Genomic DNA, 27,295 nt, shown 5'->3' with positions numbered 1-27,295 from the left:
AAATGAACGATGGCTGTGTCTCTAAAGCGATCGCATCGTATCGCCGCACGCCTCCGCGGCACGGCAGTGCCCGTCCCGGCGGTCGACGCTCGCTTGATATTATTAAAAAATTGGGGCACTGTACATTGCAGACTTATACACGTTACTGAAAAATAGTAAGGAATTACATTTACAAGTACTCACTGCTAAATTGTAATTAATTACAATTACCCTCCCATAAAGTAAGTGACCATTACCCCAAAAAGTAATCTGTTACTTTCGTGGCGTTACTTTCGTGGCGTTACTTTCAACATTACTGTCCTCAAGTAAGAAACAAAGGGAAGAGGGTTACTCGACTTCATATTGTTGCCATTTGTTCTATTTATTGACTTTGAGTATTTTGAGCAACATATCTGGCTCTCGAAAGTCTCGTCAGACATTTTGAATGATTTCTTACTGAAGATGCCGACTGCTACACTGAACGCCCTTTGAACTCAAGCACTGAATGGGGGTTCCATATGGTGCCTCAGGAATGCTTCATGCTCTGCATTGAGCTTCTTCAGCGAAGCAACGACCAGTACTATTTACCTCGAAGATGGAGCAATTAAACCTTCGACGTTGCAGCCGTTGCCTGATATTCGAGAGTATCGGAGATCGTTCCAATACCTCCGATACCCCCGATAACGACATGATGCATGCGCAAAGGCGGCGGCGGAGTATCGGGTAGCGTAATCGGAACAATCTGCCGAAAATTCCCTATTGTCCAAATCGCGAACCTCTAGAAGTTGTCATACCAGCTAGCCAAACTGGAATAATAATTAATTTATGCACAGGTCCCGTCAAAGTAAAATGGAGCGCCGGAGCGGCGACCGAACTGCATCGCCGCGCTATCTAGCAGCTCCGGCTGCAACTGATAGGTGCCGTCTGCGCATGCGCGCGTGCTGTTCACGGTGTCCTCCGTCTTTCTTGTTTGATCCTCGCATTATCGGCGTCTCGAGCTGTCAAACGCTGTTCCGATGTCTCGAGCTGTCAAACGCTGTTCCGATAAACACCGCTAGGTGTTCGGCTCGGGCCCGCACGGGGAGGTAACACTGAAGGCAAGTGGGAGAGAGGGGCGACTGTTGTCGATGAGCACCGCCCCTTGTGGTTGGGAAGAAGAAAACGGAGGCCCCGGCGGAAGGCACGTTCGCATGCGCAGATGTAGCCTATCAGTTCCGGCCGGCGCTGCTAGATAGCGCAGCGATGCAGTTCGGTCGCCGATCCGGCGCTCCGTTTTATTTTGACGGGACGTGTACATTTTACTGTACCGGCATATATTGCCAGACAATAGCAAAACAGTTGGTAACAGTAAGGTGATAATTGAGTAATAAATAAGGTTTAAATCAATATTCTTCCTTTGGTTCTGTACAAGTCGAGCCTCGGTTGAGACGTTGGTGAAATAGTTGGGCTCTAATCCACGCAGTGAAGGTGGTTGGACAGCAAAGCTGTGGGAACTGCACTATAGACTTTTTCTTATGGCGAACGCCACCAGGTGGTGCTCTATTCTTCGACTGACATCCCAGAGAACTTCCGGTTTATAAAAAGAATAAACAAAGCTGCTTGAAATGTAGATGAAACGTTAAAACACCAATTCTCCAGGTGAACGCCAAAAGAGCGAAGGAGTGCCAGATCTGTCAAAATGTTTCGAGTATTCTTGTGAACCAACTTGCCTCCTCCAAGACGTAATATTGTACAGCCGAAGGCCCTCGTTAAACGTACAACTTCGTTGCCCGTGTAGCATATATATGCTTTCTAGCACTCGTGACATAAGCAAGCTCCACAGGCTTGCAAAGACGGTGCGACCGGAAGTCGCTTAGGACACAAGCGGCAGTTCATATTTGCAAACAGCAGAAGGGTCTATACCAGGGGTGGCCGAACCGCGGCTCTTTGCTGGTCCAAGTGTGGCTCGCGGATCCCTCATAAGTGGACCCCCCCCCCCCCCCCCCCCCTCCCGGCCCCTTTCCGCGTTTCCCCAAGAAAAAAAGAAGGGATTTCAGGCAGAATAAAGTACGGCTCGCGGTTTGGCAGCCTTGTACCCCCATACGTACCGTCGTACAGCCTTGTGCACTCATACGTACAGTCAGACTCTGAACAAAATTTGAACCTGCCCCCCCCCCCCCCCCCCCCCCCGCGGCTCTCAGAAGCTTTGTGGTTTCGTTTGCGGCTCTTAGGCCGGGTCAGCCTGGCCACCCCTGGTCTATACCAAATGATTGACAAAAGAAATATAAATGCACTGTACCAAAACTTTTTTATATATAAAAGACTTTGTACGGCTGCCGTTTCCGCGGCAGCTTGTGCAACCGCAATCTTTGCATGCGTGGAGCGCTACGTGCTTCGCATTGTTCACGCGCGCCTTGTCATTTATCATGTGGTTTTGACACTTGTTTTGTGGTTTTCTTATTGAAACAAGTGTCAATAGGGAGTTTTAGTAGACCGTGTGTCCCCCTCCGCTAACCCTCCGCTACGAAGAAACCTCCACTGCGCCTGCGTGCCGATGGCCTTGGCTGTAGAGTTCCGGGTAGCGGAGGGGCTTAGTGGAGGGGGAAACACGGTTTGCTAAAACTCGCTAATACCCCATGATAAATTATAAGGCGCGCGCGCTAGTTTTCTGTCGACTATTCGTCGACTACTGTTCTCTCGACAGGCCCAAAAAAAGCCCGATCAACGAGTCATATATACAGCTTAGCTGTAATGAGAAAACGTTTTCAGTATATAAATATAAATATTAATTAAAAAAAACAGGACACTCATAACAACAATTAATCAGAACGTCGGTTAAAACAAGGAAATGTGTACCTTTCTTGATGCCATTCGAAAAGGCACGGAGCACGGACCGACGGTGTTCTCCAGATAGATGTCCGCTAATGCCACGGGCAGCGAAGGGCAGAGAACTAAGCCGCATTATGACTCCACTCACGAGTTTCACTCTCTCCTCAAGCCCCGAATCTCAAGTCTACGTCAGCCACCATATTGTTTTATTTGTAAAAATCTCTGCTTGAAATAAGATGCGTCCTGCAGGGGTAAAAAAAGAGAAAAGGAAGACAATCCCCTGTTTCGAAGTGCTCGCAAAAGGCCGACTCACAAAAAGGGTGACTGAGATGCAGATAACCTGGCTGGAATTAACAAATAAAGTGGGCCAACCCTAGAAGTTGAACTACAAAAAAGTAGCTTTTAAACAGGGTAAAATAAGGTAAAAAGAAGCAGAAAAAGAATCCTGTTTTCTAACACAAGATGAGAAGTGTGTATCAACGAACGATGATGCTTGTGGCAATAACACCTTCGCCTATTATCATATCTCTTTTAGTAAATATTAGGGTAGACGAGCGTTCTCTTCTGTTGTGACATTATGAAAATAGTCGTAGTGACTATAACCGAGAAGGACATTGGTGACATTATAAAAATGGTCGTAGTCACTATAATCGAGAAGGACATGGTTAATTCTTGTCTGTGCGCCTACTGCTTTGAGCTTCTCCAAGAGGCACACAATCACTTGGTGTCCACCTCTCCCCGTCTTCGATCGCAAAGAAAAAAGGGACTAAAAAGAGCTGATATAGCTCCCCCCCCCCCCCCCCCCCCGGGCCAAAGCTCTTTTTTTTTCTTTTGTAAAAATACTTATTTGGATTTTCTGACATTGCCATTAGGGTCTAAAAAATAGATTCGAATAGATTCAGGGGCTTGGTGTCGTAAAGAAAGGCTTTGGAGAACTGAAGAGCGCGTGACAGTGTGACTGCACTCAACTTTACCAAAATAAAAACATTATATTTTTATTTTGTAGGGGAAAAAAAAGGGGGGGGGGGGGGGGGTCGTGAGAAAATGTAAGGGGCTGCAACGAATCCGTTACGTAATAATTATTCCGTTACAAAATTACTGACAAATGTAAGGGATTACAAGTAATTTCGTTACTTGTAACGGAGTGCGTACAAGTCTGTGTACTGTTGAAATTTGGGCTAGTTGGTGAAGCATGTTTACGGGTGAAACAGCGCGAACAAGACACAGGACAGAGAAGATGCACCAGACGGAGCGTTGTCTGTCAACTGTTTATTTTGAAAGAAACGCCCAACGGAGTGGTCACACAAAACAAAAATTACATCACGACACATGACCGCCACATGATCGTCACAGGTTAAAGCCCCCCTAAAAAACCAACTCACAATCATAAAGATCTATCAAAGGCGCGCTGACCCAGTTGTCTTTGAACTTGGAAATGTAAAAGGCCTCAGTTATCTCCCCAGTTCGTTGGTGACTGTGTCTTCCCAGGGCCGTAGTAAGATACCACGGTCCTGGGAAGACACGCCCTGCTTTGAAATTCCTTTCCTTTTAGTTTCATTTTAAGAATGACCTGTTCAGCCACCCTGTTGGACCAAATCCCTATTCTCTCCTTCTTTTTTACTATAAAAATTGTGCCTCCCATACTCAGTCTAACTTGCATCGATGACGCTCTCCTGCATGCCCCGTGTCTTACTTGGGTAGAAGGGCCAAACTACAAGTAATGATGGAGGAAAGCAAGGTAAATCGTTAAATTGAGCCACACTGGTATAGCATATCCTTTATTTGTCATTCGTTTACAACTCAGCGGAACGTGGTATTCTGTTGTGAGCAAACGTAGAAAATGCATGACGAAAATGTCGTGTGCTTCGAACACTGTATAATGGCAGTACAAGGCCCTGAATGTTAAGCGAGTCTTCGTCAGGGAAGCGATCTGTACTATGTAGGCAGCACGAGTTAGCAATCGCCACATCTGTCGGTTCTGCAGAAACAATATACGAACTTCCGGCGAATAAATTAAATGGCGCACAAGATGTTATCATTGTATAGGTCACCAATATTTCAGAGAGCAAATATTTAGTGTTAACTTCGCAAGTACGATTAAGACGGTCAGCTGTGGTGAGAACTTAACATTGACACTGAGAACTAGCTGGCGGACAGCCGGCCGGCAGACAGGTTCCCGCTAGCCCTATATACATTTGATTGTCGGCGCGATTTGTTTTGTAGATTTTGACTTGTAGCACTGGGCGTTCACTTTGCAAAGGAAACAATATCGCTTCTCGACATGATGACATGTGCACTGCGCGACGCGGTTGGAAAAGGAACACGACATTGGCACTCCATTGCAATTTGTTCGTACAGGCCAGCGTTCAACACCAAACGCCAGTGCCCAAGTTCGTGCCACACATGAGCTCAATCTATAATGCTGGCAGTTTTGATACCAACCTCGTGCGACAAGGGGAAAAGAAAATCGTCGATACTTAAGCACGATGCTGCATAGCTGCCAATATTAAGGGTCTGTAGACTCGTCAAGCTGCAATGCTGTAGCTTTTTTCCACAGCTCCTTCATCTTCTTTGTACAAGGTGAAAAATAAACTGATTTGATTTGATTTGAAGTTTGGGCTGTGTCGACCTCTGGCCGTACGGGTCCCCACGCTGTGAGCTATATCTGAAGGCTTCTGTGAATCAGAACTGATTTTACAGCCTCCGTTTTTTCGAAAATCTCTTGGGTAGCTCGGCCATGTATGTTGTTGTGAAAACATGCAGAGGTTTTGAAAATCTCTCTTATTTCATGAATATGATAGTCAAGTATGAATCCTCAGCAGCTGCTACAACTGGCAGTTTGCGGACCGAGACGCTCTTAAGATATCTGCGAGCTGTATAAAGGTAACGTGAACACAAAGCAGGGCTTGCACATGCAAAAAAAAAAGAAAAAAAAAAGCATTTGGCCCTTTAAAAAGAATCAAAACGTCATGCTTTTTTTTCTAATTTTCTGGTTTGAAGATGACCATCCCTGGTTTCAGATGGGTGACGTCATGTGAGATAGCCGGAGCGCGCTGTTGCAACGTCAGGTGGTAAATCCCTTGGCTCATATCTTCTTCTTGTAGGCGAATCCAGCGTGAATCACGTGAAAGATGCACGTTACCAGCGCTAGAACCTGAAGGCAAAAAGAGGTGCCAATAAAGGGATGAAGAATCGAACCGTGTGGGGTAACCAAAATGTATTTCCGTTTTTACAGAAATCATTCACAAAATTCAACAAGCACCTATGCGGGCAGAAAGTGAGGGAAAGGAGGAGACGAGAGGGACGTCAGAACGCCGAGCTCTGATTGGAAGGATTAGTGGGCAGACCTAAAGCTAGATGCCTTTGTCTCCACGGCACTCGTAGAACGCGTTCGAATGCGAAAGTCAAACGCCGGACGCCGGCGTTCCACGTTCTAACGCGTTCGACGAGTGCCGTGGAGACAAAGGCATCTAGCTTTAGGTCTGTCCACTAATCCTTCCAACCAGAGCTCGGCGTTCTGACGACCCCGTGCACTCTCGTCTCCTCGTCTCCCTCACTTTCTGCCCGCATAGACGACTGCAAGCGGGGCGACTGGCCACCGCCATATCTCCGTCGGTGGTGAGGGGGATATTCTGCCTTGCAGAATCTCGAGTCTGGTCTCGGCCTTTAAGCGTCTGTTGCTGCCTCAACAACGTGACCACCCTAGTTGCTGAGCAATAACACGATCTGATGGAAGCCGAAAGCCTAAATTGCGAGCTCAAACCGTCATTTCTCTACAGTTCGCTGAACAAATCCCATCCCGAACGATTTTAGGGGGATAAAAATGAAGTACCAAAACGAACTTCAAGAAGCATGCCCGGTAAAATCACCCAGCTCGTTGACTTCAAACAATTCGAACGCAAGCATTTTTTTGTGTGTGTGTTCTTTTAGATTAAATGTTATTGGGGGAGTATGAAAAAATGGGGGCCGTAAGCGACGTATTTGAGAGAATTTTATAACAAATTATGTCGGTAATATTTTTTTCCTCACATGTCTTTAACTCTTTCATAATGCGGTTCAGTAAACAACCAGCAACCAACCTCTCTCATCGTACAAACTTTACTACGCGGAAACGTAATAGTCAGTTAGAGCACAGCACATTACTAAAGTTTTAATTGGTATTTGATCCTCCCGAGCTGCGTTATATTTCCTTTGTTTGTTTGTATAGATCCAAACCAAATTAATAAACTAATTGATTAATCATATATGTTAGAAGCGGCTAACATATTCAGTTGCTCTAAGCTTCACGCGCAGCTTAGATTACTGTTGCACCTGCGATTCCTACAAGACCAAAATCAGTTATGTAAACGACTTATTTTTCATGGGCTCAATATTTCGCGTTTTAGGTCAAAGGTTTTGGAATAATTCGCGGCTACTAATTTTCGCGACGTGGTGGGATCTTAATGTAGATTCTAATGTGTTTAATTTTCGCGACGTGGTGGGATCTTAATGTAGATTCCAATGTGTTTACATTTTACCGGAATTGTTCGCGGGACCTATTTTTCGCGAATTGTATATATTCTCAACTTACGCCGCTCATCAACTTTTTCTTTAACTCAACATTAGTTAAAAATTTTAAAGCTCTTGACGATTTTTTAAGCGCAAGCAATTATACCATAGCCGAGAAAATCTTACCCTGTGGTGTACACTGAAGGCGGTTAAACAAGCAGGTTATGCCGGCAAAGTTCTACACCATTCGCTGTCAATGTATGGTGCGCCATGGCAGTTGCGATAATAAAGTGCACGTTCTGCTCCATAAATACTATAGCATTTTATGCATGGCACTTGCGATCTTGCCGATGGCGCAGCTATGCGCATCTGATTAACGTAAAAAGAGAGAGTTAACCACTTCGGTTAACAAATAAGCTATTTGCGAAATTCTTGCCAGCTATCATCATCATGCCATTCAAAGCCACCATATTGTTGTTGTTGTTGTTTTCCACATCTTGCAGCTGTGGGCAAGGCGCATGTGTATTTAACTCGGCTTTCATGATATTAGGACAATTTATTTGTGCACTCAACGGGTTCATGTTTAGGTTCAGTTCAAAGAAGAAAACAAAGGCGGCAACGAAATTCTGGAGCAGGAATTGTCAGCAACGAGGTCGCAAGACTTGCCACTCAAGCAGTGGACTGTGCCATCCAGGTCAGTAAATGGTCTTTACCGAAGACGCTGTGTGAAGGGTTCGCACTGAACTTGCAGCACGTGATCATATTTTGCATCTACAACTCCCACTTTGCCGGCACCATTGTCTCTCAGGCGAAACTATCGGTACGGGAACCCCCAATATGGCGGAAATTTGATAATTGATCACGAGTATACTAGGTGGCGCTTTATTTATTTATGTATTTATTTTTGCATATGGTCTATTGCTTAGTAGCAGCACTGTGCTTACCCCGGCAGCAATGATGACTCCACGATGTCCTTGGGCAATGCAGGATATGCCACCGCTCAGGTATAAGAAAAATCCAGCGATGTGAAAGACCATGTACTGAAGAATAAGCACGAAAAGCACATCTTAGAAAACCCTCCCTTCGCTGTTTTAGCAATCACCATGCGAGACTTCGTGTCATTCAAAACTACACAGAAACTTTAATTTACTAAATTCACTGCATACACATTCACGTCAAATTTACTTGTCATCAACGTATGGACACGGTGTCATTTAAGCTGCGATTTCGCGAGTTGTAGATTACCAGTTTTATGCTAATAACCTGAGGTACGCATGACGCCCGGCTGCACTGCACCCTACGTTCGACCTCTTCTCTCCCATTCGAAATCCAGAATGTACTTGACGAAAGCTTACGTTGACTCCTGCTGCCAGCTAGGCCATGTCGCTACTGGTACTCTAACTGTGCCATTGGTTTAATTGATTCTTACGCCTCCTTCTACCTCTAGGAACTGTCAGTGTGGTCTCCAATACGTCCCTACATCTAAGTGCTCAAGACCCACTTCAATGAAATGATTACCGACTTGAGAGTCTCTTCCAGCTCCTTTATCGGACCCAAGGCGGAGCCTGTTAGGGAGGTCTCACCAGTCGCGCGTAAAGTTGTTTTATGTTTTACTTTTTTTTTCTTTTTTTTTAAAGTGACGTGACTTGTTGCCGGTGTACTCTCACTTGCTTTCTTTTACGTTTTAAAGCAAATTGATTTTGTTTGGTTTTGCTGTAGGTTACGGATGCCTTACACAATGGTGTCGTGGTGTTCCGCGGAGACACGGAGGTTTCTACAAGTTGTCTGAGCGCACCACGGCACAGCGTTATCAACATGATCCAAACTGGGCAGTCAATCAGATTCGAGTGTACCCGTCTATATTCTGTTAAACAGTGATGGTGCTTTCTTGCCTTCTTTTTATTTCGTTGAACGGAAGGAACTGCTGAAAACAGCCGATCTGGCACGAGTGTGTTCGAATGTTTCTAGAAACAAAAAGGGCACTCTAGTTTGTCTTGTTGAACTTGCTGAAGAGGCGGTCCTGATGTTGTTGAACGTCTAGATCATTTTGGTTGCAAATCAAGACATAACGCAGCTTCTTGGAGCTACGAGCACGATTCGAACTCATATCGAGTGTTCACGCAGCTTGGCAGTGCTCATCAGCATGTATACAGAGGGGAAGACAAACAGAACTTAAAAATTCAAAATTGTTCAAAGCCGCCTGCGCTCACGTCAGTATATAAGATAGCAAGAAGAAAGACCCGCAAACATACAGTGTCACCAATACACATTTGAAACACAAAAAGACACAAAATAAAATGTCAAGGCCAACTAAAAAAACAAAAAGCGACCACGAAAATACAAGAAAATAAGCTGCCACAATATTTTTATATGAAATAAACAAATGTCCGCGTAACAAGAGTAAAGATACAAGAAAAAATAATCATGTGATTAGTGATGTTTTCAAGTAACGTCACTCATCACGTAGGTGAACACCGCGACATTTTTTATATATATATATATATTCAAGATTAAACTTTTTAAGTTACTTTTCCACTCTAACATTGAGAACCTGTTACGCCTCAGAGAAATGCTGGTAAATGATTTGGATCATCTGGAGACCTTTGAAGGGGCCATGAGAAAACTTTTGGGCTGGCATAAATGAGTTTAGCTTTGCACTTTACTAATCGCATATCGCTCAGTGCGCCAAAAGAAAGAAAGTAGAAAGATTTGAAAATATAACGGACTATTCGTACCTCCTTTCCTTCGAAGGCTCTCCGCCTTTTCACTGTGATACATCCGCGGTACGTACCCAAAGTACGCCAGCCGACCCCAGCTCACGCATTGGACAGGAGTACTGCGTCACTCAAACGTATGCACTCGTCAACAATCAATTCATCGACGAATATGTGGATTCGTGTTCGTGGCCAATGACTGCAGTGACAGCACTTACCATCACTTGAGAATGACAAGTTTCATGGTGTGCTTAAAAAACACGGTGAAAGTTTGGAGTCATCGCATTCGGTGAAATACTACGTCACGACCAGATGATTCCTCTTCATGTTGACAGATGTCCACCACGTAGCCATATACACACAAGTAGCGAAATAAAAGTCTGTAGGGTGACACAGGCACAATGTGAGGAACAGAAAACTTACAAAAAGAGTAGTTGGCAACACGGTTCCAGTCGCAGACAGTGCAGACGCCAGCAGTATGAAAAATGATATGATCCAGAAGGTGAATGAAGTGAGCGAGAGGAAAAGAACTGAGCCGGTTGATAGCCAAGTCATCGTTAAAGCAAATACGATGATGCCAAGGACCTGCAAGACAACAAAACAAGTGAATAGGGAATTACTTTTCTGATCGGTTATTTCAATCGCATAAGACTAACAAAAAAAAAAAAAAAAAAAAAAACGTTGGTAACAGAGATTATTAGAGAATTAGTTATTTGCTCTCCTTTCACATTCTAAAAGCTTTGTACAATTGCACGCTCTTTACCGCGGTTACGTGTAACTTGGTAGACGAGTAATCGAAGCCCGCTTCTTCAAGGCTTTCATTGTGAAAAAGTTAATTTCTTTTTTCTTTTCGCTTAAAAATATTCAACGTTTGTATTGTATTACGTTGTATAAGATTTTTGGGAAATAGATTTTAGTCCGTTCCCGAAAACAACTTTCCAGTCATGTTTCTTTTCTTTTCTTTTTTTTTTTTTTACCTTATTTTTTCCTGACAGAAGAGGCTTTCAAAACTAAAGCATTCACCAAAGACAGAAGAGGAATTAACTTACTAATCGTGAGAGCTCAGGGGGTTTCCGGGGGAAACCATAACTAACAACAAAAAACCTCGATCAGAGTTTCGCGCACCTTGCAGTGAAGCAGAGATTCAGATTCATCCAATCTATCCTTAAGTTAGGGATTCTAACTTACATTCCTTGAGTCGTTAGGTATTTCAAAGTATTCCAACTTAACTAGCGTAGCCCACGTGCTGAGGCCTCGTTTGACGACGGACTTACCACTCTGAACTACAAACTAGACGCGGCGATGTTGCGAGGGAGACGTGAACAGACCGCACCCACCATTTCGAGAGCAGTCAGCAGGCCACTGATTGTCGAGATGAATCCTCGCTGTACCGAAATGAACGACGTGCTGGGACCCTGGGTTACCACCGTGGTCCTAACCGTGGTGGTCGGCATGTCCAGATTGATGCTGTGCTCGATTTACAACAGAAAGAACGTTCGGCCGAAACTCGGCAGCTGATATGTCCGCTTGGTTTTCTATGCACTCTGGAGTCCAAAATTAGAGGAACGGCGGCAGCAGAGCATGCTCTGCTAAGAATAGTACACTCCCAGGCTCCCAGGCGTAGGCCTCCTTAGCGGAAGCACATCGCTTCAGATGGCCAGCAAGCGGATTAACGGGAGTCTCCCCCCTCTTTGGGCGGAAGCACGAATGCTGTCTGGCCACGCTGCCGTAAGAAGCAGACGACACGACGCCGCACGACTTCGTGTTTTGCTTATTGGGGTCTTCTCAAATTGGACTGATGAAAGGAGAGCTGTTGGTCGTTGAGGGGATGTGCACTTGCTAAAGGATGGTTTATTGCTTGTTGCTCCTTAATGGTAGCAATTTACAACGCCAAATAAAGACGGGAAAGGGAGGGGGGCTGTTTGGTTGGTATTTAGCTACTTTTGCATGTTAAAGAGCATAATTTTTTTTTTTTTTTAATTTACAGTTAACTGTCAATATCTTGTGGTTAGATTGTCTTCAGATCAACTTTTCGATTTTAAATTACCGTATAAGTATTATCCTAAGACAAATTCAGAAGAGCAAGAAATATATTACTTTGCACCATATTTACTTCCGTCCAGAGGCCCATGAAAAGTCTGCCATTTAAAAAACACTCGATTGCTTCCAACCTGTTAAGTAACAAAGATATTCGAGTTTTTTTTTTTTTTTTTTTTCATATATATAATTCTCTTATGTGCGTCATCCATGATAAAAGTATTTTATTGCGCTCGAAAATATTCGCATCCACTGCATATCGGCACATATATTTATACACAATATCAACACAGCAACTAATACTATATATGGGCGGTTTCATTTTGATTCAGGCAACGAGGTGCAGTCGTATTTTTTATTTTGCTTCAATTTTTTATATTACGTGGCGCGTGTTCCAAGAAGAACAACCCTTTTTATTTTAATGACCTGGCATGTTTAGTTTCTGTGAGAGAAAAATCTCAAAGACGCGGGAAAGAACGAGGTTTGGACGATGGTCGCGTGTGGCGTTTTTGAATCACTCTCAATCTCCAAGTATTCAAAAGAGAGGCTCTATATTTTTTATTGTGATATATATGCAAGTAGGGAAAACGACATTCTAACTACTATTTATTATTCGTCGCTCCAATTTCTTAAAAAATCCCCAAACATGCCTCCGGAAATATGTGGCACCCCCAACGTCAGCTTGACGCATTGTGACGTTTCAATGTACGGTACGTGAGATTATTCAGGCATAGAATTATTATAATAACTCTATGTATTCAGGTATAGAAGAAGTTGACGTTGGTTTAGCATTTTATGATCTAAGAACGCAGAGAAGGCAGAAGGAAAACCAACGTATGTGATGACCTCTTATTGTAATCACTTTATTTTTTGCGCATTCTGAGCTCCCAGTGACATGAAAGAATGAATCGAGCCGCTTTCAGGATATACGAAGTGTTAGAGTCGACACAAGCGTACACCTGAACAGCCCCACAGTTCCCCTCGCCGCAAGGTCTACTGGAATTTTCCGGAAAGGTCTATTTGGTTCGCGCTATTTCTGTTGTTCCGCTAGCTGTTAGCACCTTCACTACAAACAGTGAAGGCACCACGAGAATCAGTCATCCAAGCTGTAACGTCCAGTTAAAGACTGATTTCACACGAACATGCTAGTAGATCGAGATGTCCCGTGGATGTTGGACAGACATGTCTACCTAAATGGTCCACTTATGGACCAATAAATACATCCTATGTCTAATATGCAGGCTTTTGGGTTTATTTTTTTTTTTTTTTTACTTTACAGATTGTTAAATTAAAAAAAAAAGTGAGTTTTATTCATGCGAACTGTGCAGGTGAGTATGGGGCCAGAGGAAAATAAAATAGGGGGCAAATCGTCACGATAAAATAATTACCTAAAATGTGTTAATTAACTTAGTTTGTGAAGATAAATATGAAGGCCCGTTCACACTCTTGCGACCGAGTACGACTGAGAGAGACGAGATCTCTTACAACTTCTTAAATGTTTCTAGAATGAGGGAACACACTGACATTGTGGCGCCATCTATGCGGTGACCCTAGAACTGCATTTCACAAAAGCGAAGGTTTTGCGGGATTTCCGAGGTCAAATGTGCGTAATACCCATAGAAAGGCTCGTTTATAACATTGACAAAAGCTTTTCGAGCCAAAAAAGAAAGGATATTGCGCGAGAAATAAAAAAAAATATGCCGGACCGCCGAGTTTACACTGCTTCCCAATAGATGGCGCCAGTGTGTTCTCTGGTTTAAGAAGTTTTAAGGAACCCAGGTTTAAGAGGTCGCAAGCAGTCGCAAGAGTGTGAACGGGCCTTAAGGTTCTAATCAGAAACTTCCCAGGTGCCATCGAAACCCACTAAATCAGTAAATTTTAAAAACGCGCAAGCGCATTTTTTTTTTTTTTATTGTTTGAATTTTTGCACTGCCAGCTTTGCGCCTGTTGCACCAGGGGCAACTTTAGCACACCACCGCACTTCCCACGCGCACGAAATCTTCAAAAATTTACTGGTTTAGTAGTTTTCGATGACGCTCAGCAGGTTTCTAATTCGAACCATGTTTATTTTCCCTAAAAAGTTAATTAACGACTTTTAGTTAATCTAACTCATCGTGGCGATTAGCCCCCTATACTTGTTCTCCTAGCCGTATAACTCATCTGCACAAACTGCCTTAGGGTAGCTTCCGTGGATATTTTTAAAACAAATCTCGAAAGCCCAAAGAAAACATCCTGCATGCATAGCTGATGGTCCAATACAAGTTTCTGTTGTTCCATCCACAGGCACGTAGCCAGGAAGAAGGGGGGGGGGGGGGGGGGGCATGCCCCCCCCTCCCCCCTTCCCCCTGGCTACGTGCTTGTCCATCCATATTGTTTCAGTCGTAATATTCACTTGTCTAGTAGATATCCCTGTACACTGATATAATAGAAATGCACAGTTGGTAAAGTTATATTGGTCCGCTAGACCTGTTAATTCAGCTGCATGATCAATCAAACTTCCTGCTGCATCAATAGAAATATATTCCAATTTTTTCTATAGAGACGCGAAGTAAAAAATTTGGTGCATAACACCTATTGACTTGCATCAAATTATATATAGTTATGGCATGTTTTTGTAGAGTATTGACTGTGCTTATATCAAGGGCAGTTCGCCGCATGGTAATAGTTTTATTTGACTCTATAAGAAAATCGTGGCTAATGCCTTTTCTTTCTTTTCTTTTTTTGCTAAGAGCACATTACACAGTGTATCTCTCGCAGTTGGACAGTGCACCGTGTATGACTCTCGCTTTTGCAGTGGGTGCATAGCAAAGTGTAAAGAGGCAGCAACGAGTTTATTTTGCATGTAAATGCTCTACAGTGCAGCGACTGTTTTCATAATGAGACCACAGGCCGCACATCCTTAATTATATTTGCATGAAAATTAGTAGTCCCATTTCGAAGCCGGAGAACGAGCCATGAAGGTCCACAGGAAAGCTGTCCATAGCATCTCGACCTCTTCTTTTCATTTAAATAAAAAGTCGTATTTTTCGCCCACCATGTGCGAAGAAACGAAAGCGATAGCCGCAGCACGGTCGCGCAAGGCGGATGGAACAGTGCCGTCACGTACCTGAGGACGGAGGTGCGACGTGGCGTCATGGATGCCACTGACGGCCGCCACCAGTGCTAACACATGCATATTCGCATCGAAAAAAAAAAATAATTAAAAGTGTCCTCAGAGATGAAAGGCATGGCCGCCTAGACCTTTGTCGACGTTGGGTGATTCGAAGTCAGAAAACAATAAAGTTTTCGAATCGCACTTCCACGCAGCGTCCATGCCCTGAAAACGCTGAGAAACCGAAACTCAAGACACTTGACGCTACCAAGATGGCCGCGTGCACAGTACTGCCAACTGCACAACGTGTAAGCGGTGTCACGCATAATTGGTGTCCTACTTTCTCTAATTTATTGATGGGAAACAAGGAGCATTGACAAAACCAATACACCATTCTACTGTTTTAAAACTATTCAATTCTAGCGAAGAGTTTTGTTGAACATTTTAAATGTGCTTGAAATGTCAGTCGTGTCACGCGTCAGTTGTGCCACGAATCAAACAAAAAATTAACAACCAACACGCAGACGCGCATGTCGACTTCTCCGACAACTATCAGTGCACAACGGATCAGAAATTCAAGCTCTTCACTTCGGTTCGTCTTATGAGGACGTTACACTTCATACTGGAGTCTTCCACTTGGCTAAAGGGGAGCTAGCTGACAAAGTTCTGCACAATATCGAACTCCATGAACCATTCTCCCCCAACCATCAGGGAGCACCTCAAGCCTGTGCTCCATTACATCACAAAGAAAGCCTCCCGAGGTTATATATCTTCAATATTTTAGTGATTAACCTTTATTTCCCATCCACAACCACTTTTGAAGCAGGATTCTCAGAGATGACCTGTAACTTTTTTTTAGGCGGGTCATGGGAAGGGAGCCCCTGATCGGGTAAGAGGCTCAACAAAGCGAAAAGCTGACCAGCTTTTTCGACAGGGGAATGACATAGTTGACGCGGGAGATTTTTTATGAAATGATGAAGATCGAAGCGTCAACCACTGCGTTGTGGTTTATTGATGAATCTGACGTCAGCGCAGCAGAGAAACGGTTGCCAAAAGGTCTACGGACATTGACCGGCACGATGGCCGTGCATCGAGTCAGACGCCCGGTGAGCTTTTCTACTGTGACATAAGTTGTTTTTATAAGTTCCCAAATTTTTGCTTTTGTAGCTGCAAAAAAAAAAAAAAATATGGTACATTTTTTTTTAGTATCGATCATCATAAACGTGAATAAAATTCCATGACGTGCGCTGAGCCCAGAGCAGTGTTTTGTTCCTTTATTTTCAACTGTCTCTTGTCTTTTTTTTTTTTTTTTTTCAGAAACCTTTTGCAAGTTTAACTTTTCAGCTTGTCATTTCAGAGACAGTAATTTCTTCTTTAACGGGCACAAGTGAGTGCAATAATTGACGTTCTCCTCGCCGCCCGCATCCACAAAACAGACCCCAAAAAAAAAGGGGGGGGGGGGGGGTAGAATGCCGCGGGGTGTCAGAGATTTTTTTCTTTTTATTAGATACCAAACTATGGAAGCAAAACGTGCATATTCTTATTTTAAAAACCTAATTGTTCTATTATTAGTTTTCTTGATTTTAAAACACAATTGGTTTGTTCTTGTTTTCTTTTTGTTGCGAAATTGCAGCTTTTACCGAAATGCTTTTGCCTGGAAGCAAAAAGTGACTGTATTATTTAAAAGAATGCCATTGAAGGTGTAAATCACTCCAAAATTATCAATATTTATGTTGTGATAAGCACAATAAAAACAAATTATGTCTAAGATAGCCATTATTCATTTTTAGTGTGGTACAATCTACAATATATTGAATATTAAAAAAATATCACCTAATAATCAACAAAATATTAAACTAAAATCAGCGTCGCAAAATATAATTTTCTTGGACCCCAAGAAGCGAAAGAATGACCAAAAAACCTTAAAAATATTTAACACGTGGTTGGTAGCATTTCCCACACCAAACGTGGGTATTCTTCACTGTTCACTCAAAGGACTCTAATACCAGTCATGAAGTGAACAAAAAACAAAAAAGCAGGACAATAATGAGCCAAGTCTGGAGTGCACAAGTGAATTATGTAGGAGTTGGTTTACAATTCTTCAGTAGAACTGTGGTGTCAATGAGCAAAAGTGTTTACAAGTGGCAATATGAATGATCTTTACAAATATAAATAGCCGATGCATCTTTCAAAAATCTAAACAGCTAATCTGCGCTCTAGTTGAAGACCCATATGGTAATCAAATCAAAGTAAAGCAGCACAGTTTGGGATTGGCAAGTGTACTTTGCCCTGCAGAGATATACACCTGTTAAATAGAACTGCATAGAATTACACAAGAAGCTAGGAGAAGCTCCTCCTACAAGCGTGATGCACCCGTTTCAAATCCCGCCGCAGTCGAAAGATGAGTTCACTGGAAACGCTCCTTGTTCACGTCAATGGACAGATAATGGCCACAGAGTTGTGCCAACTTGTCTTCGACCCCCACTTTTTAAGAAAGCGACCTTTGTATTCATTGGAGGGGGAACCAAGCCCCTGAAAGCAGCCTTTGTATCCATCGGAGGGGGAAGCTAATCCCCGAAAGTCGTATTTGTTTCCATCGGAGGACGAAAACTCTAATCTCCCTCTCGTGGCTTCCACAATGCTAAGTCAAAGTCGAAAGATAAAGCAAATATGTACAGAAAGGCAAGACCCTCCATGCGCGTTGGCCGCGACGTCACGGAAACGGTGGGACGCTATTGGATGCGGAGGTGGCGGAGGGATACGATTCCCTTTGAGGGGCATTTGCCGCTACCTTCTTGACCTCCACCGTCCAACTTCTGTAAGCATTGGAATCCCTATTTCAAGGTTCTGTGCGATCCAAGGTATCCAGATGCACAAGGGTATTCAGATTGACATATGCAAAGAGCTATTAAAAAGGACTATTTCAACTGAAGAGTCGCAATAAAAAGGGGGCGTGACATTTTTTAATAATTTCATTAATCTCAGTTGGTGGGATTTCCATTCTTAAAGCTGTTGATCATTATGTCACTGACCCTAACATCATTTATCCGGTTGGTCCAATAAAATTCACCTACACAGATCTTAATTATCAACATAAACGGGGAAATTAGTAATGGTCCACGAGGTGTCATACTTTTTTCACTGCGATTCTTGAGGTGAACCAAACGCCAAACTCATCGCTTTTTCCTCCGACAACCTAATCTCGTAAGAACTACTTCGCGCCGCATATGAAAAATGCACAATTTGTATCTTCTTGAGGGGAGAACGGGTGTAGAGGGAAATAAAAAAGGGAGGTGAGGGGGAGGGAGGTGGAGACAAGCTTACCAGGGAGCCGCCAGCTGCAATTGAACCTGCGAAGAGCCGCATGCGGCTCACGGGCCTCGGTCTGGCCACCCCTGGTATAAATGCTTTGTGTGAGCATATAGACCTTTGCATCGCTTATCACCCCGGGCAAAAAATGCTGAGTCACTGAGCTCTGGACGCATGCACAGTAGTGTCTGATATACCGCGCAGCAGAGCAACAGCGCGTGCTCAGAAGGCATTCTACAGCCCAGCAGACAAAGATGGCAGCACGCAGAAGGCGATTTTTGCAAAGGTCTATACCGTTGTGTGTTCTTAAAGGAACACTGAACTCTTGGATGGACAATGTATGTCATAAAAAAAACCTCTCCCCCCCCCCCCCCCCTTCCCAAAAAGAAAAGAAGAAAAAAAGTTTTAGTGCAATATTTACGTTGCAAGACATCTTTTGAGTTGGGGGCGCTTCCGATGTTTCAGTATGTCGACCCAAAATAGAAGCATATTTTGGAATCTCCTCCTAGAGACACTAAACTCCCCCAAAAATGCTCTTTTGTTTTTGTCAGGGAAAGTGCTTTTGGTGGCATATGTGTTCTATCCAGGCCCATTAGAAAATCTTGCACACCACCATGCAACCCAAAGCACCTAAAGCGTAATCAGTAGGTACTTCCAAGGAAGATGAAACATTTGCCAAACATAGCACATTTAGTAAGGGGAAAATAACTTTATTACGTCTGTCGCAGAAAAAAGCATGGCAACACTTCACAACCGTTTAGTACCAAAAAGTTATTAGTACTGCAAAAAAACAAAATCTAAAATTTGCACTGGGTGGAAACTCTGAATAAAGACAACTGCTTCAGGTATGTGCCAGTGCTGCAATAAAGTAATTCTATTTACAACCGAGAAACATATCAGCAAGAACAACAGCACAGCCTAATACATGTACATCAATAACCAATATCAGTTACTATAACACATTATATAAAGGAAATCAAGGAGGCTATAAACAAGGAGGTTGAAGGTCTCTGTTATGAAGCAATGAGAAATGTGGTAGGAGCATTACTGCGCTTCATCCATACTGCCTGGTGTGCAAAAAAGAATCAATCCTTTCGGAAGAACTGGTGCCCCCTGTCGAAGACTTGGTTCAAGGATTTCTTGGTATGAATCTCAAGGGAAAGAAATGTCGCCAGAAGGAAGGGGAGGTGAGAAGCTTCTTTGTACTAACTTGGGGTGAAAGATAAACCAAATGGACACAAAAGCTATGTTTCTGCAGCTCAATCACAGTCAGTGTAGCTCAATGGAGTCAACAGGATCTAGCACTGTCATTCGAAGGAATGTTTGTGCTCACTCGTGCCATGTCCATGCAGCTTCTAACCGAAAAATTCTCAAACCGGGAATTTGGAAAATGGTGAATTGGAATGTAGGTTGCTATGAAAACAGACAACAAGCAACAAACAAGTTAAACCACTGTCAGAAATATCTGAATTGCACCTGTCAAACTGCATTTGAAATTAACTTATTAATTTACACGACCCTGCCAACCACCATTACATACATCCTCTCAGGTATCATGCTACAGATGCTGCCCGTGTTGGTAGTCTAGTATAGCCAACTAGAGTTGCCAAAAAAAAAAACTGGCCATTTCGGGGGAGGGGGGTAATTTTGTGAGAATGAACTGGTAAAAAGAAAGATGCAGTGTTGACAGTCTTAATTGATGACTGATTCAATTTTGATACTAGCTTCCCAATGTAAAATCAATTAACATAGATCTAATACATCATAGCACATGTAAGCACACGAATACACAACAGTGAAATAAATAACATACATAGATGCACACCATTTAGTCAAAATTAAAGCAACAAACACAAATCTTGCACCTCTACTCATCCTGTGCAGCAGATGAAGAACTGATTAGGTATTGCAGTTTACATAAAAATGGCTGCAAATTAATTAACGCTTTGAGTAAAAATGGTTCTAAGACACTGAGCATGACGCACAGCGTGCAGATTTAAACAATAAATCTATTTTTATAAAAAATAGCTGGTTCTGGATCTTTCGGTAGCGAATGCGGAGTATAGACCACGAGCACCGGCATGAGCTTGAAAGCTCATGGTCACTCGTGAATCCGTGTAATGCGAGCATGTTTTCACACCTCTCCAATCATGAATTCCAAAATAACTGTGTCCTCGCAGTGATGCCTTGCTCACCAATCTCTGATCTCCTTCGGTAAATCACAAAGACTTTCTATGTGTTACATTGAACAGTAAATCCACCAGTCTTTTACTAAAATTATGTCTTCTTTCCGGCTAAACAATTTAAACAATTCCAAGCACAAAGAAATTATTGACAAAACTAGATTAAAAATAATGTTGATGGTTTAAAATATACATATCAATGCCCCCCCCCTCCTCCAAAAGAAAAAAAATAATATGCGCTCGTAAAAAAAAAACGGCAAATGACGGCCGGTTTTAGATAGAGACCGGCAACCAAACTTTTATCCAAAAATCCGGCCATGCCGGTCAAAAACCGGGCAGGTGGCAACTCAATAGCCAACCTAGAAACATTTGAAAATGGAAACAGGATACTATTTACTGCAAAAAAAAACTTCATTTTCATGGTCCCAATTATATGGAGCCCTTAAAGTATGAAAGTTCTAAAAGCTGGGATTCCGGGCCTGGGCTAAAAGGATGGGTTCGACAACCTGATTGATAGACATTCCTATGGAAGTTCAAAAGGGCCCCATGGTTGTGAATGTAACAGCGGGGAAAACTTTGTATTGGGAGCTCTTCCGAGCTTCCTGCAACAACCGTCTAGACTTTTTTTGCAGGGGTAGCAGGTTGACTTCCAGTTCTTTAAGTTCTTAGGAAAAAAAGAACCTGCTATCCTGACTTGGAGATAAACTTTTTAGGGAGAAAAGGCTTTGGAAAACAATTTCCCACAGACTACAAAAGTAGTGGCATACATACATCTGACAGGAACAGATTGTGCCACTAGTTCAAACAAGTGAATGTGCAAGTTTTGGTTCCTAAAGCTCTATGGCAGAAAAAAAGAGGCCAGGCCAAAATGCCGACTGAATATGCAGAACTAGCACCCACCTTCTGCTTTTGGAAAGATCACAATTGGCTGGAACATACGAAGCACACAAAAACTTGACTCAATAAAGTGCCCATCCTCAAATTGTCTTGTAATTATCTCATGAATCTTTGTGAGTCCTCACACTTCATTTCACGGATACCTACAAAAGAGCACCGTAGTAGAGTCATTCATTCTGACAGTAGCTTTAAATCAGAGATAAAGTAGAGGTTTGCATTTTGATATTACTGCAGAATTCTGGAACAAAGAGCTCTGTAAATGTTACGGTTGACAAGTTTAGCATTCGCTTTTCCAGTAGCCGATAAATTTTGAAAACAAGCATAATTACAGAGGTATCTGTTCTCTTGTAACTGCAATGCACACACTACTGACAAACCCTGCACAATTTCCAAAAATGAAGTTCCAGCTTAAAGCCTGGTTCTAAATTAAACAATTTTCGCTTGGTGTTTTCTAGACATTATTTAAATGTAGCAATATTTTTGTCAATTTGTGAAATTCGCAAAGACTATAGCTTTTGCACTGTTTTATATTCTTACATAGACCAGAACAGTCTTTGTCAACATGGGATAAGTACTCGCTCTATCTATAACCCACACCGGTGAGTCACATTCAAGTTCCCTGCAGGCCTCCAACCTCCTTGTAGTAGGGCAAAGCTTCACTTTCCATATCAAAAATATCATTTAAAATGCTCTTCATACTGATGGACACAATTTCAAGACTCCAAATGATAGAAAAAGTGGTTATGAGAGCATGAACAAACCAGCCCCATTGATATTTAGTAGCACTGTTTTGTAGCCCTTACTTTGCATGCAAACAGGTAAATTTCTCACAGAAAAGGGTTTGGTCATCCAAGATATCTTTCTACATTTCATGCATAGGGACTTTTTGTGCTTCATGCTAACTTTCACAAGCAGAATATTACAAGTGCCGATACGGCATTCACACAAACATTCACAGTTCACAGACGCTCAGTTCTAAAAAAAAGCATTCAATTGTGATCGCTGCATACACCGTGGCCCCAAGTGCTACAGATGCATCAATTGGCAGACAATATCAACTGGCAAGGCAAATCAATAAGTCAACAAAACCTGTGCTTTAAACTGACTGAGGTGTGCCAATAAATTTTTACTGGCTATTCCTAAAAACTTAGTACCAACAAACATTCAATACAACTATGTATGAAATACAAATGTGAGGTTCCAGTTAATGCAAAAGCAATCATGTTTATTCCCATGAAGTCAAGACTCAAATTTATAGCTCAAAGCAAACATACCACTCAAGCAACGAGCATGAGCTCAGAGGAATCCATCTCAAAAGCAGATATACAAAACTGTTTTCAGCTGCGCAGGAAACCGCCCCCAGTTTTTTTTATCTCACTCTCCCCTCCTCCTCACTCTGTCTGGAAGCCAATCCCTTCAGAAAGGAGAATGGCTTTCCTCCTTTCTGGAACAGAGAGGAAAATGGGGGGCTGGTTTCTTTCTTTCTGGTAAGTGGCATCAGAACAGGGAGGGCAGAGGAGGCAGTCGCCTCCCTCCATCCCCCCCCCCCCCCCCCACCTCCACCTCCTCCTAGACCTATACCTACCCCCCCCCCCCCCTTTCCAAAGACAGTTAAAAAGTTTTTAAGATTACGGAGGAGGGGAAGGAAAATCCCTCCAGCACCCCCACCACCACCACCACCGTCACCCACCCATCTCCCAAACAGTTCCGACACCTCCGTTTCTGGTTGTGTGTTAGGCTTCACCCAAAACACATATAATGTAAAATTCAATAGATATTTCAAGTAAGTACCAATTGCATAAAAATTGCTCGAGTTAACATTTGTCAGAGGTTCGTAAAAGTTTGAGAATCAAATGAAAACACAATAATCTGATCGTCCACGCATACAGGACAAACAACAAACGCGACAACAGACATTAGACGGCAGTCTAAATCACAGGAAGCAAACACTAGGTGCCTTCTTGGCAGATCACTTTGTTTATCTACTGCATATTAGAGCATGGTTTATGAGTTAATGACAGGCCTTATGCTCTCAAGATTGTGCTTTCCCACATCCTCCCAACCTTTTTAGTATGTATAAATTCTGGATGAATGACTTCGAACATCAGTTATGATGTTCCACATCATCAAACTTACTCGAGATAGTACATGACTAAGGACAGTCTGAGAAAACCAAATAAAATAGCAGCATCTACCCATTGTTGTGCCATCCTTCAGTAGCCAATGGAAATGCACTACTAAATCGTTATACAACTTTGTATTAGTATTTTACTAGGGTCATTACACAATGTGCTAAAATGGCAAAAAAAAAAAGCTGCACATAGTAGTGCTACTTGACAAACAAAAAAAAAGAAGGTACTTTTGTACCTTACAATTTTCACAAGCCTCAATAAATATTACGAGATTACTTCTCTTTCTTGAATCAAATTCTAATCTAAAGTTCTTGTTCCTTTTAAAGATAACTGTTGGGAACTTAACTGTCATAAAACAAAACAGAGAAATACAGTTGTGTACTGATTAACTGCAATTAACTATCATGGGGAAGATAATTCTGCAGAACTTTGGGAACCAAGATTAAAATGGCTCCAGGACTGAAGGGAAATTTATTATAAATGTAGATACTGTAAAATCCCGAGATAGCCCACCTAAAATAAGGGGAAAATTGGGTTAAAAAAAGGAGTGGGCTAACTTTAGATGTGCAATCGAGAAAAGTTGCAAAAAATGCTATTTTTAGATCACGTGCCTCTGTTAAACTTGCTATCGCGGGGAGGGGCAATGAAGCAAAGATGACTGTACTTCCCAGTCAGCACTGTTTGCTTATATCCCACCATAGCTAACCTAACTTATTTATGCCAAGGTCATCATTGATCCAAACACTATGATTACTAGGAATGGGCCATCTTTCAGTGTTTCAAGGAAAACAGCAAATCAAGCCAAAAATAGGGGTTACCTTACGAGGGAGGGACATCTCCCAGGATTTTACGGTATGTTGTAGGTGAAAACATTAAAAAATTTATACACCTGGGTAAGAAGGTAAAGAAAAACAAGTTTGATCTCATCAAGCTACAGCACTAATTGGCAGGCGCACAGCACTCCTGGCAAATGTTCAGAGCTCATGGAGCGTTGTGTACCTATGTGTATGTGAATGTCTCAGCATTATTCAAAAGGGTTCACTACATGCAATTTCTTAAAAGATTTTCAGCACATTCCCATATTAGACCTAAAAAAAAGAAGAAAGAAGGCTCATCTACCTTACCCCTATGACCATTAAAATCAAGCTCCATTGTCAGAAAGACACCTAAAATCAAACATTTATTCTCAACCTCTGTAAAATGCAGGTCTATACTGCCTCTGAATCGTCTCAGTTGAACGATGAGAGCCTTTCTCTTGGAATTTTTACTCAAGATCTGCAAGACCACCTCTACTTCAAGTTCAACACAATGTCAGCTGAAATGGTATCTTTGAAATCTCACCATTCACATCGTCCTAAGCAGAAAAACCTCATTTATTACTTTTCAAAAAGTCTGCAAAATAAACAACTGATCCAATTTTTTTTTTATTTTTTTTTATCATAATTAATATATCAATCTTAGCCCCCATAAATAAAACAAAATGTGTCCCAAGCTCTGGAATGGTTAAATCTGAGCATTTCGTGCAAACACCAAGAAAAAGAAACTTACTTAAACTTACTACATAACTAAGGACAGTTAAAAAAAAAAAATAGTAGCATCTACCCATTGTTGCACCATCCTTCAGCAACCAATGAAAATGCACTAATAAAACCTTATACAACTATGCATTAGTATTTTACTAGCGTCACTACGCAATGTGCTGAAATGGCAAGAAAGCTTTCGGAGTAATCCCATCCCACACACAAAAAAAAAAAAAGTATTTCACAAAAATTCAATTTTTTTTTTTTTTGTATTTTACAAACCTCACAAGCCTCAATAAATATTTTGTGCTTACTACTCTTATTTCTTGAATTCATTTCTAATGTAAAATTATTGTTCCTCGTCAAGATAATTGTTGGGAACTTAACTGTCATCAAACAAAAATTGGCAATATTACTTTGACATTTCATTATATTGTTGTATGTTACAGCATGGGATTCATCATTGCCAATGACCTGCTATGTATTCAACAAGCCACATCGACTCATGCTAGAGGCACCAAAGTAAAAACCAAACAACATAAATCAACTCCATAGAACCAAAATGATTAGATCCTGAGCAAGAGCAAGAGACATGCTTACAGTTGTGTTTGAAAGAAAAACATTGTGAAATGCAAACCCATTTGCTTGCAAGGTTGCCCCACAAAAGTTATCTGGTATTGGCACCAATATTAGGCACGAGCTTTGAACGTCAGAGCCACGTCAACTGCATACAATGCAGAGGCCATCAATCCAAGCACCTGTAAAGAAAAGAGACACAATCTACATTGGTACGAGAATCACTTGAAAATTCCAGTTCTTGCCTCGGACATTTCCACATTAAAATCATTCCCATATACACATTTACTGCCACACTTCCAGATCTCTTAGGTCTACTCGAGCCTGGTAACAGATTACAAGTCATTTACTCTGTTTGGTTCCACCCCCCACAAAAGTTCTGTTTGTCAACAGCATTCCAGGTATGTTATCTTTATGTTGCAAAACCTCTCTCTATCATCAAGAAAATGAAAGTATCTTAATCGCTCACCATTTTACGAGTACTTCTTGTGTCATTTTTGTTTGCATTAATTTCTGATAAAGTGTTTTGTTCTTCTGACTCACATAGCATTTAGGAACAACAGTGTGGCTTTGAAAAATTATCGTAATACAATCGTAAGAATCAGTGCACGTTTTGAGCAATATGACATTTAACCGTAGACTGCGAAACAAAAGTAAAAGACAACCGGACATCCCCCAAAAGAGGGCAGAAGTGAGCCTGTTTACAAAAAAAAAACAAAAAAACAATCACCGGTGAATACAGTCATGTCTTGTTAATCTGGACTAATATGGACCCCACATTATGGACTAAATTTTCAGCGACCAATTTTTCACCATGCAATTTTTCCCCGTTAATATGGATACCTGCAGTTCGAACAATAGACAACTATTTTGGCAACAAATTCGGTAAATACAGGAATTTTTGTATCGTTATTATGAACGCCCAGTACCTCAGTTTAAAAAAAAAAAAAGTCTAAAAACTTCCTTGAGCTATCTGTGGCCCGATCATTCGAGTGGTGCGGGATTTCTACTGCCCCAATATGGGTCCGAAGAAGGTGAGCTCCTCGAGCGACTGACGTCAGCGGTTTCCCCTTCTGCATCTCTGCAAACCGCACCTGACCATGTGTGTGACGAGGTCATCGACATCTTGTTTGACGGTGATGGTGACTGTTCTATTGAAGGTTTCGAAGAAGACAGAATGAAACGTATAGAACTAACAGATAAAATTGTTCAATTCATTATTTTTAGGCAGCTCCAAAGTGGTTACGACCAAACCCGCAGTAGATAATCGAACATGATGCTGATTCAAATGCGTGGTGAGGATGCTGGCAAGATGGTGCACAAACAGGAGCATATGGCATCAGAAAAGACAGCCATCATGACAGTCTCATGTAAAAAAGAGCCGATCTAATTTAATTACTTACTTGAGGAGCAACCTCTTAGACGAGTCGAGGAATACAAATATTTAGGGCTTGTTTTTAATAGTAAACTCAACTAGGACCAGCACTTGGAAGCGGCTGTTAATAAAGTGAGGGGCACTTTGTTCGTGTTGCGAAGGAAATTAAAATTTGCCAATTCAGAT

At 42.1% G+C, this 27,295-nt stretch overlaps 2 protein-coding genes across 3 annotated transcripts in view; both read right to left on the bottom strand.

Moving 5' to 3' along the window:
• Nucleotides 1-27,295, bottom strand: part of LOC8029750 — a 54,314-nt gene that overhangs the window by 5,296 nt on the left and 21,723 nt on the right. Inside the window, exon 4 of one of the 2 annotated variants that reach the window (XM_002407215.5) lies at nt 19,122-25,916. The exons of the other annotated variant lie outside the window; for it this stretch is intronic. Coding sequence (XP_002407259.1) covers nt 25,848-25,916 — 69 coding nt within the window. The 3' untranslated portion in view covers nt 19,122-25,847. Of the gene's footprint in view, nt 1-19,121; nt 25,917-27,295 lie in introns of those variants that run through there. 2 annotated transcript variants of the gene reach the window in all.
• Nucleotides 4,882-11,705, bottom strand: LOC115310558. Its single transcript, XM_029968978.4, has 4 exons — nt 11,327-11,705; nt 10,413-10,574; nt 8,220-8,315; nt 4,882-5,941 (listed from the first exon to the last, which is right to left on the bottom strand). Exons 1-4 carry the CDS (start codon nt 11,441-11,443, stop codon nt 5,873-5,875), a joined length of 444 nt encoding a protein of 147 aa, XP_029824838.1. The 5' UTR covers nt 11,444-11,705; the 3' UTR covers nt 4,882-5,872.

This window comes from Ixodes scapularis, unplaced genomic scaffold, assembly GCF_016920785.2.
Source record: "Ixodes scapularis isolate PalLabHiFi unplaced genomic scaffold, ASM1692078v2 PGA_scaffold9__187_contigs__length_104089568, whole genome shotgun sequence".
Taxonomy (NCBI): domain Eukaryota; kingdom Metazoa; phylum Arthropoda; class Arachnida; order Ixodida; family Ixodidae; genus Ixodes; species Ixodes scapularis.
Note: the sequence above shows the minus strand (reverse complement) of the source record. Positions and strands in the feature narration are given on the sequence as shown.

What these genes read in the sequence shown, in the direction of transcription:
- LOC115310558 (XM_029968978.4), bottom strand. Translation starts at nt 11,443, where the DNA reads ATGCCGACCACCACGGTTAGGACCACGGTGGTAACCCAGGGTCCCAGC. An exon ending in TGCTGACTGCTCTCGAAATG is followed by an intron (nt 10,575 to 11,326) that starts GTGGGTGCGGTC and finishes GTTGTCTTGCAG; the next exon opens with GTCCTTGGCATCATCGTATT. An exon ending in GAGTCATCATTGCTGCCGGG is followed by an intron (nt 5,942 to 8,219) that starts GTAAGCACAGTG and finishes TTTTGCCTTCAG; the next exon opens with GTTCTAGCGCTGGTAACGTG.